Here is a 20,926-nt window from a genome sequence, read left to right as displayed (position 1 = left end):
AGAATGGGGTAGAAGAAGATCAGAGATAGAGAGGTTCTAGAGCTTGAAGGGATTTGTAGGTGAAGGTGAGGGCCGTGAAGCCAAGCCATTGGGAGACTGTAGCCTGTTGAGGATTGCAGTGATGAACATGCAAAGTTTGACAAGGGTGAAGCTCTAGGTGTTAGAGTTTTGTATCAGCTGGAGCTTATGGATGGTTGAACTAGGTAAGAGTGCATTTAAGAAGTCTAGTCGGGAGGTATCGAAAGCACAATTGAGGCATTTGATATGAGATCACCGGCCCGATACAATACCCTGAGTGAAAGCCAAGATATAGTTGTTGAAAGAACGGAAGCGGGCAATAAGGTGAAGAAAAGCAATCTTGGTCAGAGTCAGAATGTGAGGAAGAACATTTACTGTGTATTGTAGTGACCAATATTGTATCTTTAGGCTTTAACAAATGAAAACTGGAAATGCATAGTCAATGGCTCAACATGTGAAAGAAGCTACTTTTTAAAAAATGTTTTTAATATGAACAATGTAATGTTTGGAGTAATTGAGCAGAAAACTCCATAAATGATGACTACGTGTCTATGTATTGGATTTTCTCTAAACCAGTGAAATATGTTTCAAAAAGCAACATTGAATAGAATCATAGAAATTAAGAACAGAAGCCTAATTGACTTACTGTGCTGAACTCCTCCTTCACTGTATCTACTCTAAATCCATTTACCTGATCTTACATTTGAATACAAATTGACATTTACATAGTGCTTTCACATCTGGAGGATGTCCCAAGGTGCTGGATAGTCTAGGTTTGCACCCGAGGTGGGGTAGAAAATGGATGAAGAGGAAGGTCTTGATGGACCATGAAGGAGGCGAAGGAAAGGGCTAGTTGAAGGGAATCCGGAATGGAGTTCCATAGAGTGGGAGTAGAGATGCTGAAAGCTAGACCGCTGATGGTGGGACGGGTGGACAAGGGATCTTCTACATATTTAAGCTCCTGTAGTGTATTTGAAATATAAGAGCAAGAGTTAAGCTTATCAAGGCATTTGGCCCAATAAGCCTTCTCCACCCTTTTATTTGATCATGGCATCTGTTTTTAATCCCAATTCCCTTCTGCTTCCCATATCACTTAATTCCCTCACCTCCCACGGACTTGTCTGCCTCCCTTTTAGATGCCTGGATTGATTCTGTGTTCATGAGCTTTTTGGAGGTGTGATGCACATTACTCTGCATTTCATAGTTAAGTTACTGTTATCCAAGGATTAATTCTGGTAATTTTTTACCAGACTTATTCCAAGGCTAATATATAGTTTAAAAGATGTGGTGCTCAACTTTGAATCCAATATTCCAAATAAGGTCTCATTTCTTTCACTACCATGCTAGTTAAACGGTACTTAGAAAATCATAACATAATTGGGCAGTGTCAACATGGCTTTACGAAAAGGAAATCATATTTAACAAATCATTTAGTTTTTTGAGGATGTACCTAGCAGATTAGATAGGGGAGACCAGTAGATGTGGTGTATTTGGATTTCCAGAAGGCATTCGACAAGGTGCCACATAAAAGGCTGTTGCATAAGATTAGAGCCCATGGAATTAAAGGTAATATCTTAGCATGGATTGGAGAGTGGCTAACAGGAAGAAAACAGAGTGGAGGGATAAGCAGGTCCTTCTCAGATTGGCAGGATGTGACTAGTGGAGTGCCACAAGGATCAGTGTTTGGGCCTCAATTATTTACAGTCTATATCAATGATTTAGATGAGGAAATAGAACTTAACATGTCTAAATTTGTGGACGATACAAAGCTAGGTGGGAGAGTAAGCTGTGAGGATGACACAAGAAGAATGCAAAGGGAAATAAGCAGGCTAGGTGAGTGGGCAAGAAGGTGGTAGATGGAGTGTAACGTGGGGAAGTGTGAAGTTATTCACCTAGGCAGTAAAAATAGAAAAGCGGATTATTTTCTAGAGGGGGAGAGACTAGATAGTGTTAGTTTTCAGAGAGATTTAGGTGTCCTTGTACACCAGTCGCAAAATATTAGAATGCAGGTGCAGCAAGCAACTTGGAAGGTTAATGCCATGTTGGCATTTGTTGCAAAAGGGTTCGAGTACAAGAATAAGGAAGTCTTGCTGCAGTTGTATAATGCCTTGGTGAGACTGCACCTTGAATATTGTGTGCAGTTTTGGTCTCCTTATTTAAGAAAGGACATACTCGCCTTAGGGTAGATTCGCTAGTTTAGTTCCGGGGATGAGGGTGTTGACCTATGAAGATAGGTTGAGTAAACTAGCCCTATATTCTCTAGAATATAGAAGAATTGAGAGGTGATTTTATAGAAACCTATAAGATTCTTAAGGGTCTTGACAGGGTAGATTCTGTGAGACTGTTTCGCCTGGTTGGAAAATCTAAAACTAGGGGGTCATAGTCTCAAAATTAAGGGTCAGCCTTTTCAAACTGAGTTGAGGAAACATTTCTTCACTCAGAGGGTGGTGAATTTGTGGAATTCTCTACCCCAGAAGGCTGTGGATGTTCAGTCCTTGAACATATTTCAAAACTGAGGTTAATAGATTTCTAAAGGATAGAGGGATTTAGGGACATGGGGATAGGGCGGGTAAATGGAATTAGGTTAGAAGATCAGCCATGATCTTATTAAATGTCGGGGCAAGCTTGAGTGGCCCAAAGTCCTACTCCTGCTCCTACGTCTTATGGTCTTATAGTTCCTTGCTTTAGATAGATCTCTTGTAATAAAGCCAATAGTCCTATGTCTTTCTTTTATTCCTTTCTGTAAGTATGTATTGGATCTAACTGCGTATAAATTTGCCCAGAAAATACACAATCAATCCTCTGTACAATATATTCTGTAAGCGCTTTGAGAAGTCATTAACGACGTGAAAAGGCAATATATCAAATTATAGTATTATTTGCATACCTGGATGACTTAGTTCTTTTTGTTCATCTACCTGCTTTTCCCCAAATGCTTTCCTGTTTATCATAATTTTTTGCCCTTTTTTGTAATCTTCTCATTACTGACGCATTCATCTCAGCTGCTTGTCTGACCTCATGTTCCTGGGGTGTGGTTCCTCCAGTATTCTGCCCAAGTGGCTACAGCAGCTGTGATACAGATATTGGAGATGTGTTTTCAATAGCTCAGTGACTGGTGTTGCAGCTGGAGTTGTCTCTATCCAGGTTTTCAATATGTTTACAATATATCCTGAAAGCTGAGAACATTTGAGACTGCACAGCTTCCAGTGAGCCCTGGATTATGGTTGTTTTCATTTGTTGCCAAAATGAGGGGCCATCAATAGAAGAGAGCCAGTAGCAGATCTACAGGGGAGTTTTAAGAGGAACATATTTACACAGAGGGTGTTGAAAATGTGGAACTCACTTCCAGAAGCTGTGGCTTGTCAGCAGCACATGGAAGGACAGAGCAGCCACTGGGAGCAGGGATCCTTGCAAACTCTGATAAAGTAATGCTAGCTGGACAAGCAGTGGGAAACTTGCCATTTTAGCTCGTTAACTTCCATCCATATCCCAATTCACACTGTGGACATCCCAAGCCTTGGCTCTTGCCAATTGCGCATAAACGTTCAAATTCTGGAAAAACACATGGTCCCTCTCTAGGGAGGGAGTGCACACTCAATATCAGATGAATGGAAATTTCCAATTGTAAATCGAACACTGTTTGGTTTGGATACTCTTCAACATTGTGATCGGTTTCCACATGTGTGAAACACCTGGCTCACAAAACCAAAACATTCTGTCATAAGAACATTCTTTAAAGCTGGAACTCATTTTGGTAATTTCCACCCTCTCCTCCCCCTCCCCATATTTCCTAACATGTGAGTCTGAATGCTGGTTGACTTTTGGATTTTGATGAGCATTACAACAAAACCTTGATCATGCTCTTGCTTAGACTCTCCCCCCTCCCCGGCTTGCCACATCAAAGTCACTGGATACATCGAAGCACAAACCTCATGTGATTCATACCTTCTACTCCCCCTCCTCCAGCTGTTTTAGCCTTTTAGAGCAGAGACCATTTGTTCCCCATCTGATTTTCATGGGTCTGTGATCAAATATTAGTCCTGCCTGGTTATCTTAACACATTTTAATAGTTGAATATTTGTGGCATAAGTGTAGATTAATCTTCTGAAGTTTTCCCTTGGGTCAGAAAGCTTGGGGGAGGGAAATCATCACCAAACAAATGGATTTGCAGCCATGATGGGCAATTGTTATATGCACTGTGGAGAGAATTTATTTAATGGGCCGAATGACTTTTAATATCATTCCAACCATGTGTTTTTAAATTTTACCCAGACCTTTGAGATGATGTATGTTTGCTATGTATTGGTCAGATCAATTTGGTTATTTGAACAGTATGATAAATTGCTGAATACTCATCATGATATTCATATCCATAACTAAGGCATTTATGATAAAGTTTGATACGTCCTCCCAAAATGAAAGTTGATTTATCAAATGCAATGATAATTATTAACACCTGAAGTGTTGAAACCTATTTTGTGGGTTCCATATGGGTTCAATAAAACAATCATTTTTAAAGCATTAAGTTTCTCAGTCATGTCAAAATTGGTTCAATTCCATAGCCAATTATTTAAAAAATATTACTGCAATTTTTTGGACTTCAAAGCACTGGGTGGCTGTTTATCTTCATGACATTTGTAATGGAATTTTCATAGGACTTTGCTTTATTTCACAACAGGAGACAGGATAACTGAGAATGATTAGATTTATAAATCTAGTTTGTGGCGGATGCTGTAAAATGCAGCCCGTAAATCATTCGTGTGTTTTTTTTCCTTAATCGTTTTGAAGAAAAGTATGCACCCCAGTTGTGCGGGTAGCCACGTAAGTAGAGGATTGATAACTGAGGAATTCCAATTAACCAGATTTTCCTTGATTTTAAGGGAATGTATATAGAACGTAATGTCTAGTAACAAGCTTCATTGCATTGAAAACTTCAATTGGTCTCAATCAATTTTTGGGACAATATTGACAACTTTAAACTCATTTGAGTGTTATTTTTTGGTGGAATTTAAAACACTGAATATTAGCTGCCTACAAAGCATTTTTCTTGTTCAGATCAGGTATTTGCAATAATTTAATTTATTAGATGCATGTTATTTTACTAGTACTGAAACCAAACCTATAAAAGTGTCCATATGTTTCTGAATGCTATAGTTGAGGGATCACAATATCTTGAGTTACCACAATTTATATGTTGGATGTGCTTTAGACCTTGAGTAGATCTAGCTGCACTCTTTCTTTACTGAATTGTTTCTCTTAACCTGCAATCCAGTTTGTTTTGATGAGATATTTGCTTCTGGGTGTCTAGTTCTGCTGTCATTATTCCTCAATCTGAGCATGTGATATCTGCTAACCAAAATATATTATCTATTCTTCCATTAAGGACAATAGCATTTGCACGATTTCTCCAATATTATCCCTACCATTGTTAAAAAAAAAAGTTTTGTATTTCCACAAATTGCACAACAGTTTTGCGTTCAACATCTACACCATGCTTTGAAAACAGCTGGAAACAGCACTCATTTAAGTTTGAAAAGATGTATTAAAACTACTCTCGGGTCAATTCTGATTGTAGTGCATTTAGGGACCTTCCAGGCCTAAGAAGTAAGCTAAGGTAGAAACGTAAAACGTAAAACAAAGCTGATTCTCCGTGTTCAAGGGATGAGCTACAAGTAACAATTACTTTAAGTAACAATTACAAGTAACAATGCCTGGAGAAAAGAACTTGTGACGCACGATACTTATCTGGGGAAAAAAATTAAACCAGAATACTTTCAGATATGTTGAGACACCAGGATAAGAGAGCACAGGTTTAGAGTTGTGCAGGACCATTTCAGGATAGACACTAATTTTTTTTAATGTATACTGTAATCAATAGTTGGAACAAGTTACTAGGAAGTGTGGTTGAGGGTAGTACACAGACTCAATGGGGTATTGGGAAAAAGATGGTGTTGGTTTTGCTGACGGATAAGATTAAATGGACCGAAAGGCCTTCTGAATCTATATCTCTATTGTACACTCAAACATATTCATCATCATTCAATTTTACTGTTGACTTCTTACTCTCGCTCCTCCCCCTGGTTCACCACCCACCTCCGCTCACTGAAGAGCCAGGTGCGGGCCGCTGAATGCACCTGCCTCAAATCTGGCCTAACGGTCCACCGACAAATCTGGCTGGACCTCCTCAAAACCTACCGCTCCACCTCGGCCACGTTGTCCTTCTACTCCAGGATAATCCTGGAGGCGAAGAACAACCCCAGGCTACTGTTCTCTACCACATCCCGACTCCTCCGTCCCCCCCGCCACCCCGAGCAGGTCATCTCCTCCAACCTTCACTGCGAGGAGATGCTGGATTTCTTTAAATCCAAAATCAAGGGAATCCGCTCCGTGATCACTCCCCCTCGAACTTCCACCCACCCCCACCCCTTCCCTCCCACACTCCAACTCCTACCCATCCTCCCCTACACACCTTCGAACCTGTTTCCCCACCCTCTGTCACCAAACTCATCCTGTCCCTGAAACCCACCACCTGCTCCCTTGACCCCATCCCCACTCCACTCCTTATCTCACAGCTCCACCTCCTTGCCCCACTTCTCACAGACATCATCAACCTGTCCCTCTCCTCTGGCTCTGTTCCCATTCCCCTAAAAACTGCCACCATCACTCCCACTTTGAAAAAACCCTCCCTTGATGTGTCGCAGCTATCAAGCTACCGGCCCATCTCCAACCTCCCCTTCCTGTCCAATGTCCTTGAAAGAGTTGTCGCCTCCCAGCTGAGTTGTTTCCTCTCCACCCATGCATTATTCGAACCCCTCCAGTCGGGTTTCCGTGCTGCCCATAGCACAGAAACTGCCCTGGTCAAGGTCACCAGTGACATCTTGACCATCTGCGACCAGGGCCCCCTCTGCCTCCTCGTCCTCCTCGACCTATCGGCAGCATTCGATACGGTCGACCACACTATCCTCCTCCACTGCTTGTCCGCCCACCTCAACCTTCAAGGCCCTGTCCTTGAGTAGTTTAGGTCGTACCTCTCCCACCGTCTTCATTTTGTTTCCACAAATGGCTTTTCCTCCACCCCCGCACTGTCTCGTGCGGTGTCCCTCAGGGCTCTGTCCTCGGTCCCCTCCTCTTCACCCTCTATATGCTCCCCCTTGGTGACATCATCCGCAGACATGGGGTTAACTTCCACATGTATGCGGATGACACCCAACTCTACCTTTCCTCCTCTACCCTCAGCTCCACGACCACCGATGTCCTGACAGCTGCCTGTCTGACATCGAGTCCTGGATGAGAGACAACTTTCTTCAGCTCAACGTGTGTAAAACTGAGGCCCTCCTGATTGGTTCGCGTTAGCGCCTCCGCACCTCAGGCGCTGACAGCATCAGCATCCAAGGCTGCACTCTCCACCTCTCAAAGCCAGTCAGGAACCTCGGCGTTTTGTTCAACCCTGAGCTGTCCTTTATTCCTCATTTCCGCGCCACAACTGGCACCGCCTTCCATCACCTCTGGAATATCGCCAGACTACGGCACTACCTCACCCCTCACGCTGCTGAAACTCTGGTCCACGCCTTTATCATCTCAAGGCTGGACTATGGGAACTCTCTCCTCGCCGGCCTTCCCGCCACCTCCCTCCACAAGCTGCAGATCATTCAGAACTCTGCAGCTCGTGCACTGTCCCGCACCAGGCTTCGGGACCACATCACTCCCACCCTCGCTCGCCTCCACTGGCTCCCCATCCCCCAGAGGATCAAATTCAAGATCCTCATTCTCACCTACAAGGCCATTCACGGCCTTGCTCCCTCCTACCTCTCCGACCTACTATCCCCCTACCTACCTGCCCGCACCCTCCGTTCCTCTGGCTCCGGTCTGCTCCACATCCCCCGCCCCAACCGCCCTAACATCGGTGGCCGGGCCTTCAGCCTCTCAGCCCCTAGGCTCTGGAACTCCAACCCCCAGTGCCTTCGACTTGCCTCCTCCCTTTCCTCCTTTCAAGGCCGGTCTCAAGACCTTTCTGCTTGACCGTGCCTTCAGCTCCCCTCTCGACTCTCTACCCCCTCCTCGCTCCCTCCCTTCCCTCCCCCTAACCATTTTCCCCCTGCTCGGGTCCCGACCCAATTGTCCAGCGCCTTGGGACGTCCTCCCGACGTGAAAGATGCTCTAAAAATGAAATATTGTTGTTGTTGTTAATTGTTTTGAACTTGCTTTAATTTAACTCTCTTTCTCCTCTCTTCTGCCAACAGCAACTGTTCAATTGTCAATGTCTGCACAAGCTGAGCATGCCAGATAATGACCTAACAGCATTGCCGGTATCCATTGCAAATCTCATTAATCTCAGGGAATTGGATATCAGCAAGAATGGTAAGGATTTTGTTGCTTTATCAAATAGGTCTTAAACCAAATTGTAGCTGTTTATTATAACATGTCATGTTCCATTTTACAATCAAAATAACCAGGAACTACAGGAATGATGCCAACTTTTCTGAATGTTAGAAATTTACACTACAGAAAAAGGGTGTTTGGCCCATCATGTTAAGCGAAGATGGGAAATCCTTTCACTCAGCTATAATAAAGGTGCCTCCTTCTTGCCTATCTTCAGATCGCATCTAAAGACCTTCCTCTTTGACAGTGTCTATGATCTCTCCCCAGCTTGGCGTCAAGCTCCTCCATTGTTAAGAGTTCTAAGACGCTACCCAAGTAAAGGGCTATATAAATGCAAGTTGTTTGTTTGGAGGGTGCATTCAATCTTGCTACAATCATGTTTTAAAAATATGATGTATGTATATACAGTATATTATACAGTATATTATACAGTATATTATACAGTATATTATACAGTATATTATACAGTATATTATACAGTATATAATACAGTATATTATACAGTATATTATACAGTATATTATACGGTATATTATACGGTATAGTATACGGTATATTATACAGTATGGTATACAGTATGGTATACAGTATGGTATACAGTATAAACATGTAATGTTTTGTCTATTTTAAAATATCTGGCAGAATATGATGTGAAGCTGAACCTGTAAAGCTTTATTTTTCAATATTCAGTTGATACCAAACATCAACCAACAGAAGTAAAATGACACTTCAGCTTCTCTGGGAAAAAATAAGCTAATAACTGAGAAACTTGAATAGGAATATGTAGGTTACTACGTAACATTGGCAAATATGTTTTGTTTTTAACTAGTAAGGAAAAGAAGGTAGCTGAGTATCAAGTTTTGCAGTGCAAGTAGAATCAAGTGCAGTAAAATCTTATTTGCCAGAATGTGCCATATTCAGATCGATGTCATAACCTGAGGCACAAGAATGCAGCATTACTTCAGATAAGCTTTTGATTTGCTTATTGAATCTGTGCTCAAAGACAAGTTGAGTGGATTTGTTTCCATCAGAAATCAATGAGCAGGCCTTGACTTATACCCAACGCATCTGACTGTTAACATTTCATGATGAAGCCTGTCAATAGTATTTGCTGATGTCTGATCCAGTGGAGCTCTAACTTGAAATCCTGACTCATTTTGAAGAATGGTTTAATGCCATAGTAAAGATTCAGTGAATGCCCAAGATGGCATCAAAGCAATTGGTGGAGTGAATAAAAATGTAATTGGGTAAACTGCAACTCACTTTGAACTGAACAATGGCAGATTAGTTCACATGGACATTAATACAGGATGACCAAAAAATTGTGATATCATTACAATGTCTAATAGCAACACCTTGGGTTTCTGACCCCGTATCATTTTTTCTTTTAGTTCAGAGATCTCCCAGATTTTAATTGCATTCTGCCTTTTATGGATATAATACTGACATAAAGGCTCAGTTTTTAATTAAACATAGAGTTTAGTGAATTGATATATTAAATCTATCTACAATTGCCTAGATTACTCTAAAGAAATTGCTTTACTGTGACGAACTTTGTTGAGATAAGGTCATACTAACCCCGACATTTCCGCTCTCTTAGTTACCAATCAGTAATACTGGCGATGACTCTTGAGTGGAGGCTGGGCATTAATATCATAGACTGGCTTCCCTGTCTCTCTGTATTTTAAACGTTCAGCTCATCATGTCCTTGCTGATGATGGCTCCTTCACTGGAGCCATTTACTCTCGAGATTTAGAGTGAAAAATGTGAAGTGTTGCATTTGTCTTGCCCATCTCCTAAATGTTGTTCATAGATTGGATTGCCAACAACCTGAGGGATGACTATCTGGTCCTCCTCCAAGTGAATGGTGGAGTGAATAGAAATGAGCTTGACTGATCGTATCAATGTGGTGCTGAGGCAGTCTTTAATTTTAGCAACATTGAACGGTATCATTCAATTCTTAAATGCCAGTCTCCTGTGGGACTCTGCAACCTTCTTGTAGGCAGCACTGTTTTGATCCATAATGTAGATAGGCTTTATTTAAAATAAAACAGGTGCCATGTTTAATTACAACTGTCCTAATATCCTTAGCTAAAAGTAGTTTTTCAGAGTTTTACCTTCAGGTTATTTGTCAGTCTGAAAATTGTTTCATGCACCTATAAATAGCCAATTGCATCAGTTGCCAGTATTGAATACAGAGAGGTAGAGCATTGAGATTTGTCTTTCTGACATGTACAAAACATCTTTTGAACTTGCAAAGGTGAGATAAGAATGCAACAGATTCTTCTCATTTCAGTTGATCACTGTGAAAATCAGTTGTTCTCCAATTTGTTTTATTACAGCTCTTATGCAAAGCTATCATTTCTGCTCTCCCAATTGTATGCCTCTTCCCCAAACCCAGAAGGTACCTGTTTCACTGCACCTTTCGTCTCTTGACTGAGTGAATCAGTTAGTGTCCTAGTTTATTGTTTGGTTGGACTCGTGAATATTGGAAATTGGGTTGAGATTGTCTAAACCTCATCTACCTTGCAAGGGCTCAAACCCACGCTAGTCGGATATCAAATGACCAACCAGTGACTATTCTGCTTGGAGTTGTTGGAGGTGGGGAGGTAAGTGGGATCTCTTTGGAGGTGAAATGGTTCCAAGGTGACATGTTTGGCAATGGAATGTGGGACAGGAGTCCACCCTCTGTGCAGTCTTGGTTGTTCAGTTCCTGAATCAGGTGCAGTATTCCAGGGCACTGCTGATGACAGCACAGCCAGCCTGGCTCACCGGTAGGATTTGGAGGGGCAGATCAGTCACTGAGGGCAACGATTCTTCCCACTCAGCTCCTGTTAAACCTGCAAGTCAAAGCCCTAATGGGTGGGGTGGTCCTGGCTAGCTTGCCAGACAGTGCTTTCAATGGCTAGCTGTGTGGTTTTAGATTATCCATTTCATATAGGACTCTCCAGTTTGCTGAGAGAAGAGGCTATTCTTAAACCAGTCTGAAACGATTTTAACCACATTTCACCAGCCTCCGTATGATAGTCCTTCATTGTGTTATTTTCCATCATTCAAGTCAAAACCTAATACTGCTTTAGTTTGTCATTTAATATCCATTTTTATTGGGTTTAAAATGTCTTCCTTCTATAAATATTCACATTTTTAAATGGGTGTTTCACTGAAGAATGTTTTAGCACATATTTGGGTTAGGTTTTCGGATTAAACGCACACTATTTTTTGAGTTCAAATTAATGACCTTTTCTGTGTATTCGTAAAAGTGATTCTGCTGTAACCATGCCCCCATTATATCCCCTAACTTACGGTCAGTATTGTGAAATGCCCCTCTTTTCTGTCATGTTGTCATTGACAAAGCTGAAAGGTCCAGGCATAAAAATAGCCACTCATTCCAACAGGAAACTCGATACAGTAAACCTCACATGAGTCATATCAGTTGAGACCACACATTGAATTTGACTTATGCAAAATATGAGTTATGTCAAACCTGTACAGAATATAAACTCTTGAATGGGACTTGGGCAGATGTACGACTTAGACGATTATACAATTTATGCAGATAAGACTAATGCAAATTTTACTGTAATTGCTAAGTATAAAATTATTAGATTTTAGGAATGCTTGGAAGTGAGTTCACAACTAATGCTTTAGCGGGAAGAAGAGGAGTGCACATTTTGATGTCGTAAACATCTACACTCCAATCGGAAGTGGAGACAGGAGATCTTGGAGGCTAAAAACAATCCTAAAATCCTTTTTTCCACCACCCACTACCTTCTCCATGCTCCCCCTCAGGCCTCCTCAATCTTCACATCCAACGCCAAGTGCGAGGAGGTCATGGACTTCTTTTCATCCAAAATCCACAACATCCGCCAGGCAGCCTCATCCTCCTGCCTCTTGTCACCCACCACCACCTCCTCTCCATCCCCCTCACCATCCCCATCATCAGCTCCTACCATGACAACCCGTCCTACATTCCTTCCTCCCCATCTCTTCCTCCTCCCTCTCACCCACCATCACCTCAATGAAACCCACCTGCTGCCTCGACCCCCTCCCCACCAACCTGCTGGTCACCCAGCTCCCCCTCCTCTGCCCACTGCTGGCTGATGTCATCAACCAGTTCCTCTCCTCTGGATCAGTCCCTGCCTCCCTCAAAACTGCTGTCATCACCCCCTTCCTCAAAAAACTTTCCCTAGATCCCTCAAACCCCAGCCACTACTGCCCTATCTCAAACTTGCCCTTCCTCGCAAAAGTCCTAGAATGCGTTGTTGCAAATCAACTCCTTGCACACCTCTCCTCCCACTCCATCTTCGAACCCATCCAGTCCGGTTTCCACCCTGCCCACAGTAAAGAGACTGCACTTGTGAAAGTCACAAACGACATCCCCTCTATCTGTGACCAGGGCTCGCTCTGCCTCCTTGTCCTCCTGGACCTCTCCGCCGCTTTCGACACAGTCAATCATGCCATCCTCCTCAACTGCCTTTCCTCCGTCATCCACCTCAGTGGGACCGCACTCGCCTGGTTCGAGTCCTACCTCACAAACCTCCAGCCGTACATTTGCACAAATGGCTTCTCCTCCCACTCTCATCCGATTACCTGTGGGGTACCCCAAGGATCCATCCTTGTCCCCCTCCTTTTTCTGATCTATATGCTCCCTCTTGGGGATGTCATCTGCAAACATGCGGTACACTTCCACATGTATATGGACGATACCCAACTCTACTTTTCCACCCCCAGTCCCCTCAAGTTCTGTCAGTCTGTCTGTCAGACCTCAGGGGCTGATGAGCGCAAATTTCCTTCAGCTAAATGTTGACAAGACGGAAGCCATACTCTTTGGCTCTCGTCAACGTTTAAAATCTCACGGTTCTCACCTCCTCCACCTACCCGACTTCCCCTTAAACTCTCCGAACATGCATGCAACCTCGGTGTCAGGTTCGACCCCCAATTATCCTTCCTCTCCCGTACCGCTTTCTGCCACCTCCGACGCATCACCCGTCTCCGCCAATATCTCACTCCAAAAGCCGCTGAAACCCTGGTCCATCCACGCCTTTGTCACCTCTCGGCTGGACTATTCAAACGCCCTCCTCACTGGTGTCCCTTCCACTACCACCCATAAAATTCAGGTCATACAAATCTCTGTCGCCCGCACTCTTACCCGCACCAAACTCCATTACCCGATTACCCCAGTCCTTGCCAGACTGCACTGGCTGCCTGTCCCAGGGAGGATCAACTTCACCCTTGTCTTCAAATCCCTCCACTCCTCTGCACCCCCCTACCTCTTTGACCTCTCTCCTCACAACAGTGCCCGTTGCCTTCGTTCCACCGGATCTGGCCTGCTCCTTGTCCCCAGAGTCCTCCGCTCCACCTTCGTTGGCTGTGCCTTCAGCCACTATGCCCCGAGGCTCTGGAACTCCCTTCCTCTCTCCCTTCACCTCGCCCCCTCTCTTCCTATTTTCAGGTCTCGGCTGAAGACCTTTGTTTTCGACCGTACCTTTGGTCACCTTCCTCCCCCTGGTTCAGCTGTCTGAATCCTCATAAGACTGACTTGATCTTGATTATAACTGGGCACAGGCCGACTCAATCTTTAGGGTCAGTGGTTGTCTAGCCCTTCTACTAACAGCTTTCCAATTGTGTCAACATATTGCTACTTCTTGAGCAGCCTTCAACACAAGTCTATCATAGTCTATAACTGATACCAAATTCCTCAAGGAGAGGCAGTTCTGGTTACTTGGCGCTTCCACTGATTCCTCTCGCATGAGATGGAAGGGGTAAAATAACTGGTCCTACCTCACAGAAATTCTGAAAGATTCAGTCAATGTTGTGTTCTCAACAACAGAACAACTGTTGTAATTTTTAAAAAACAATACCGCTTTATAGGCATGTGCTATTTGTTAATAGTCTCTTATGCACAGGGGCTTAACCCAAAATTCAACCATTATTTGCTCAACAATGATCAGCGGAGAATGTTTCAATTTATGGGAAGTGAGACTTGTTTATTGACACCTCAATGCAATCAGTTCATGTCCTCCGTACTTTCCAGCTGCTTCCAGCATCAATTTTGTGTGACCTCTGCTTATACACTTGTTTTGCCACCAATTAGACCTTTTTTATGTAAGCAGTGTCGTCTGTAGCAAAGTATATGTGGATATGATGAGACAAATTGCTTTTGAGTTCAGGTTCAGGAAAAATTTCTGTCATACCAAATTGGCTAAAATGTGGCAATATTTATGTGGAAGTCGCATGAATTCCTGTGATGCATGTTTCCGTCCTAAAAGGTTGATTGGGAATTGTATTTGCTTTCATGCAAAGCATTATTAGATATGCAGAGCACATAATATGTATGAACTATATTGGTACGTATGATAAATTGGACATCTGTGCTCAAACCCATTTGTTTACTGGGTTGGTGTTTTCATGCTGGATGAGAGCAGAGATCTAATTTCCTTTGTTTCTGACAACAGCCTCATTTTGTAGGGGGTAAAAAAAAACTCATTTTATGTTTAATTGGTGGGTGGAACTGTAAACTTTTGAAAGTTGATCCTCATAAATTCCAAGCAATTTCTGTCCCCTTATTTGATGCACAACTGTAACAAGATGCGTGCAAACCAATAAAGGACCACTGTTCTCCACTCAAGTTTGGTAGAAAGTATGATTATTACAGAGCTGAGGTTCATAACCTTTATTTGTATTGTGTTGCACTCAGAAATTATTTAAACTAAACTCTTAAGTAAATGGTGGCCATTGTTCTTTGATCAGGATAATTGCCATTCACCAGCTGGTTTAGAAAATCTGAATATTGGGATTTAGGGTAGACGTATTACATACAAGTTGTGTTTTCTTTTACTGAGGTTTTTTTNAATATTTTTTTTATATATAGCGCTTTTCACGTCGGGGGGACGTCCCAAAGCGCTTCACAGAACACACTGTAAAGTGAATTGACTGTATATTTGTGGGCGAACTCGGCAGCCAATTGCGCACAGCAATGTCCCACAAACAGTCATAGATTGAAAATGACCAATTTATTATTGTTTTTGGTTTTGGAGGGATTATTATTAGGCGTGTGGAGTAAGGAAACTTGCCCAAGGTTTGGCCCTGCCTGGAACTGAACTCAGGTCTCTCGCTTGCAAAGCGAGTGCTCTAACCACTGAGCTGCAGGACTCCACAATAAAAGAACGAATGGAGGAATTTGTTTCAAATTGTTCATAGTTCTTGGAAAACAACATCCTAAGTGCTTGATTTCACAGGAGTTGGCCGGATCTTGCACCTCATTCAAGTTGCTATTCTTATATCGAGGCAAGATGATAGACACGTGAGTTTGGGAGGGGAGGGAGGGTGGGCAGGGGCGATCACAGTTGCTCCTGATCCTGTCCACACTTTTCAGCCTGTGCTCTGCATAGTATCAGCAGAAGGAACTCAGGCTGAATTTATTCTCTTGTCTCCTCCATAGGTTTGAAAATGCTTGAGGTCTATTATTCCCTGGCTGAGATCAGCAACTCAGCAGAGAACAAACCTGGAATTTAACTGTCTCAGCCTCACACTGTGAGATGCATTTACCCACTTAACTATTGAGTGCATGAATTACTTTATGCTGTTTGGTTGGCAACAGAACTCTTTATCTCACGGGCTAGTCTACTTTTTGGTGGTGGAATCATTCTTCCATTGGACACTTATTTCCACAGTTAGCATCAGTGAAAGTGTAACTGATGCACGAGTGCAGAAATGGGTGATGTCATTCTGTTACATGCAGTACTTTTATACTCTTAGAAGCTTTGACACTCATTTTCACACAACAAGCACTACGTAAGCAACTGTAACAGACCAAATTTAACTGATGCTAAAGAGCAGTTCCCTGAGTGAGGGGCACCACATAAATGCAAGTTGTTGTTTTGTTGTTGGGCAATAAAGCAGGTACAAAGCAAAACTCACGACTTTCCCCAAATATTGAATGTTTGAGAAGATACAGATGTTTCGATAAAATCTTAGTGTTATGCAAGGAGTGGGAAAGCAGAAGGTATGGCATTCAATAGTTTGAATTAACAAGGATGACATTAGTTGAGAACTAGATTGAAAACCTCCAATTTCTCCTCATTCGGTTACAAAAGCATGTAAGTCGTCCCTGTCGCCTGTGTTTTGAAGTGTTTTGTGTATTGCTATGTTGAAGAATTGTTTGTTGAAATTAAAATCGTGCATCATCTGATATTGTAAATATAGTTGCTTTAAACAGAATAGTTGGCAACCAAGTGTACTCGGTGCCTGCTTCCAGTAAAGATCATTGCCCAATGGGTTTGGCGGGGCGGAGAGACGGTGGGGGGAGTGTGGAGGAGATGTGAAATGATGCCTTGGATCACAACAGGGAGGACTGGGGCCTGCACAGTCCTGAGAATTTGTTTTCTCTTCGAAAATGCAACAACTTGTCAGCTATTAATTCTAAAATTAGCACTGTTTAATTTAGTTCTATTTATACTGCTGGATCCAGAACTGCTTCACTCCTGTCTGGATAGCGATATGAAGCAGGAAATGCGATTGCTGCAATGCATCTTGATCAACATTTCTTGGAATCGGGGTGAACCATTCATTCTAAATGCCTGATTATCAATTAAATGTTCCAAAACACCAAATTGGGTGTTTTTTTTAATATTGCACAACCAGCTTTGCAATATAATTAAAAATTACGCATTCAGTGTTCCTAGGCCATGTGATGGTTGACCTGAGAACTTTGACTGAGGTACTATGCCTGTGTGATTTGCACCTGCTGAATGCAAATCTCACGTGAAACTGAAACCTCCAGGTGGTGTTAGGAGCAGGGGGTTTAATGATTCACAGTACCTCAGCACTGTTTATAGTAGACATTTGGTGGCGATTCACACTTCGAATGATGTTGGTTCTTCACAATTGTTCACTTACAGCATTCAATACATTTAACTTGCTCTATTGCTCTAGTTCAAAGATTAGTGTCAATGAAGGGTACACAAAATTTAGATTTTTTTCAGGAAAGATCTGCAGAATGAGTTTCCTCTATTTCAGAACTCCAAACTGACACAGACCTTTACATTAAAGCAGTTTATTCTGCCTTTGACCTGGCTGGTGGTTGGAGCACATAGCGCATGGTAATAATCTTTGCATTTGATATAGAGCCTTATCACATTGTTGAGAATCTCAAAATGTTTCACAGAATGTATTGGAAAGTGGATTGACTTTTGTTTAGGGATTATTATGCTCAGAAAGCAATGCGCCAATCGAGTAACAACGAGGTTCCTACCTACTGTTATGGAAGCTGGAGTGAGAAAACTAACCAAAGGTTTTCCCCTACTTAGGAATTGAACATAGGTCCTTTCACTTCCGAGGCGAGTGCACTAACCACAAGGCTAGGAGTGCAAAGGAACCTCTGCTCCTGACCTGAAGTAAAAAAAATAATATTTGTATTTCATTGGGCATATTCATTGTATTACTTTCTGGGGCCTCCAGTACTTGGGGTAAAGATGATGAAAGTGCAGTTCATTTAGAAAATAGGAATAGATCATTGAGGGAAAAAAAATCAATGGGATCATATGGTAGAGCTACAGCTTTATGTCTGATTTAAAGTGTGGAAGAAGAGAAGGCACCAGAACAGCATTTTCCTTACTGTTGTATTCGTGGAGTCCTGTAGCGTATTGGTTAGAGCGCTTACCTCGCAACCAAGAGGACCTGAGTAGGACGAAATGTTAGGCAAGTTTCCTTACTCCACACTCCTTTGTTTACCTAGCAGGAAGAAGGAACCCAGTTGTTAGTCGATTGGCAGATCGCTTTTCTGGGGCTAATAATCCCTTCAAAAAAAATAAAGAAATACGAATTTGGTCACTCAATCCATGACTATTGTGGGATACTGTAGTGCACAATTGGCTGCCGTGTTTTGCCAACACAATATAGTCAATTCACTTTACAGTATTCTGTGAAGCGCTTTGAGACGTCTTGAAGACGTGCTAAGGTACTATGTCAAATGCAAGGATTATTATTATGCATTCCCTCATATTTCTATGGACCATGAGTGCATGCGAGCCTGACTATTCCACTTCATGTGCAGTGATGCCTATGTGCCCTTTCCATTTGGAGCAAATGTTTTTTTAAAAACAAAAATTCCATTATTTTATTATTTATTATTTTAAACCTGAAATAGGTTAACCAATTACTTGAAACTTTCACTATCACTGATAAATTGTGTTAGTATTAGATTATTTTTTGGATGGGTAACTTTAAGGCCAATTGTGTATTAACGTTGTAGATTACAAATTCTGCAGAACACACACTGTATTCTTCATAAAAAGTTGAGTGTCTTGGAACAAATCCTCCTTTGTTTTCTGATTTCACAGGACTTGATGTCTATTAATTTATATCTGAATAAGAGATTGACAAACTGGTCTTCTATGTATCATAGACATCATTGATGCTATAGCTTTTAATCCTTTTGAAACTGAAAAGTTATCTAAATTTGCGAAACTTTTTTAATTCATGCATGAAATTGTATTCAGGTGGTTGGCTGATGGCCAGATGCTTTAATGATGAGTTATAGTATCACAGCTGAAAATCCAGAGAACTCTACTATACTCATCACCTTGGAATGTGTGGTAGAAATGGGGAAACTTGCCTGTTCAGGATATTCTGTTTTGAATTTCAAATGAGGGTTGGAATTTAGGATTTTAACTCTCGGGAATGGGAGCCCTCTTCTCTGGCATCTCATTCATTTGAATCTAGTTTCTGGTAGTAATTTCTGTCAAATGAGCAGATTAGTTGGGTAGCACCTTAAAAACCTTGTTTTATAATGAAGACTGTCAAAGCACCTTTACAATATCAAAGGATCTTAAAAATCTCCATCATTAAGTATTGTAAACTTTTTTCAGGGAAATATATGTGTACATACTGTACCTTAATTATTTTAAATTTATCAAGCATTTGTTTCACCACAAAAATATAAAGTGTGAAGCCTCTGACAGTTTAGTTAACTGAGGGTTATAATAGTAGGATGTTATTATCATGTCTTGTTACCACAGATGAGTCGATATACTATCAAGAAAGATTGGACAAGTTGGAGCTTTTCTCCCTGGAGATGAGATGATTAAGGAAACCTGATAGAGGTGTTTAAAATTATGGAAGGGTTGAATAAGGTGGACATTAATAGGCCATTTACAATTGTTGTTGAGTCCAAAACAGGGGAGGCATGAATATAAGATAGCCAGCTGCAGATCTAAAAGGGAGGAATTTAAAATTAATAATCATTTTGTCACTCAATCCATGACTGTTTGTGGGAACTACTGTGAGCAATTGGCTGCTGCATTTCACCCACCAAATAGAAACAGCAATTCACTTTACAGTATATTCTGTGAAGCGTTTTGAGACGTCTTGAAGAAATGATAATGCAAGGATTATTATTATTATTAACTTCTTTCTACAGAGGGTGGTGAGAATGTGATGTCCATTGCCAGAAACTGTGTTTTCTGCTTCAACATATTCAAGAGGAAACTTGATGCATATATCAGGGAAAAGGGAATGGAGGAATATGGGAGAGGAGATTAAGAGGGGCTCATGTGGAGAATAAACACTGGTTGAGATGAATGATTGGTTTCTGTGCTGTAACATTGGATGTAATTTTACACGATATGGGTCCATCTAGTTTACCCATCCAATTTACCACAATATTACTTTGAAGTAACCATCTGTAAATCTAACGATGAATCCTTTTATTTGACAGGGACTTATCTTTTTGAAGCCCTTGGTAGCTTGTTCTAACACCAATTCTGGTCCACCACTTGACTAAAAAGTCTTTTGCGATTCCTGTTTTGTCTTGTTCATATTTTGAATATTTGTCACCTTTCTGTAATTTTGCACACGGTATATTACGATCCATATTTTCCAAACCCTTTAAAATCTTAACCTTGCAGCGAGTTGTCCCTCTCTTCTCCCCCTAGTCCCCCAGTCTTCGTTCAAGAGAGAAAGAGAAACTGTTCAATGGAAGTCAACCTTTCTGTCCTTGCATTCTGGAATTAATCTTGCAACCCTCTCCTGCATTCTCTCCAACAAATGAAAACCTGGTGTGAAATGAGGGAGACCAAAACCTCAGGCAATACTTCCAGATGTGGTCTCACCAAGTCGCACAATTTTAAAATATTCTCAGGACTTAATATCTTACATATGGTGCATATGTGTTGCAACAAAGAGCATGCAGTAGTCTTCGTCAACAGGAGCTTACTTAAGCAAAATAAAAATGACACGACTTTGAATCTTGATACGGTTTAATAATTCATGTTCCTTTGCCAACTTTAAAATCTACCATTTTGTGTATGTGGATAAAATGGTTGATAGAAACAATGTAAGATTGTGCTTAAAAACTCAGAATTGGGAGCATTTCTAAAATTGATTACAATATAGACATTGTGGAATGTACATGGTGTAAATAAATTTTAGACTAAAGAATAATGGTCTGTATTTTTTTCAAATATTGTCCTGTATCATTTATTTCGAAGCAGGATGTATCTATATAACATTTATCTAGACACTTTTTTTG

At 41.6% G+C, this 20,926-nt stretch overlaps 1 protein-coding gene across 5 annotated transcripts in view; it reads left to right on the top strand.

The window, feature by feature from the left end:
- The window catches only part of erbin (erbb2 interacting protein), a 143,318-nt gene that overhangs the window by 64,840 nt on the left and 57,552 nt on the right, over positions 1 to 20,926 (top strand). For all 5 annotated transcript variants that reach the window (XM_007892113.2, XM_007892112.2, XM_007892114.2 and 2 more), the window contains one exon: positions 8,259 to 8,376. In XM_007892113.2, the coding sequence (XP_007890304.1) occupies positions 8,259 to 8,376 (118 nt within the window). The remainder of the gene's footprint in view (positions 1 to 8,258; positions 8,377 to 20,926) is intronic.

Source organism: Callorhinchus milii, unplaced genomic scaffold (genome assembly GCF_018977255.1).
Source record: "Callorhinchus milii isolate IMCB2004 unplaced genomic scaffold, IMCB_Cmil_1.0 Scaffold1, whole genome shotgun sequence".
NCBI lineage: Eukaryota > Metazoa > Chordata > Chondrichthyes > Chimaeriformes > Callorhinchidae > Callorhinchus > Callorhinchus milii.
The sequence above is the reverse complement of the archived record's forward strand: the minus strand, read 5'-3'. Positions and strand labels throughout refer to the sequence as shown.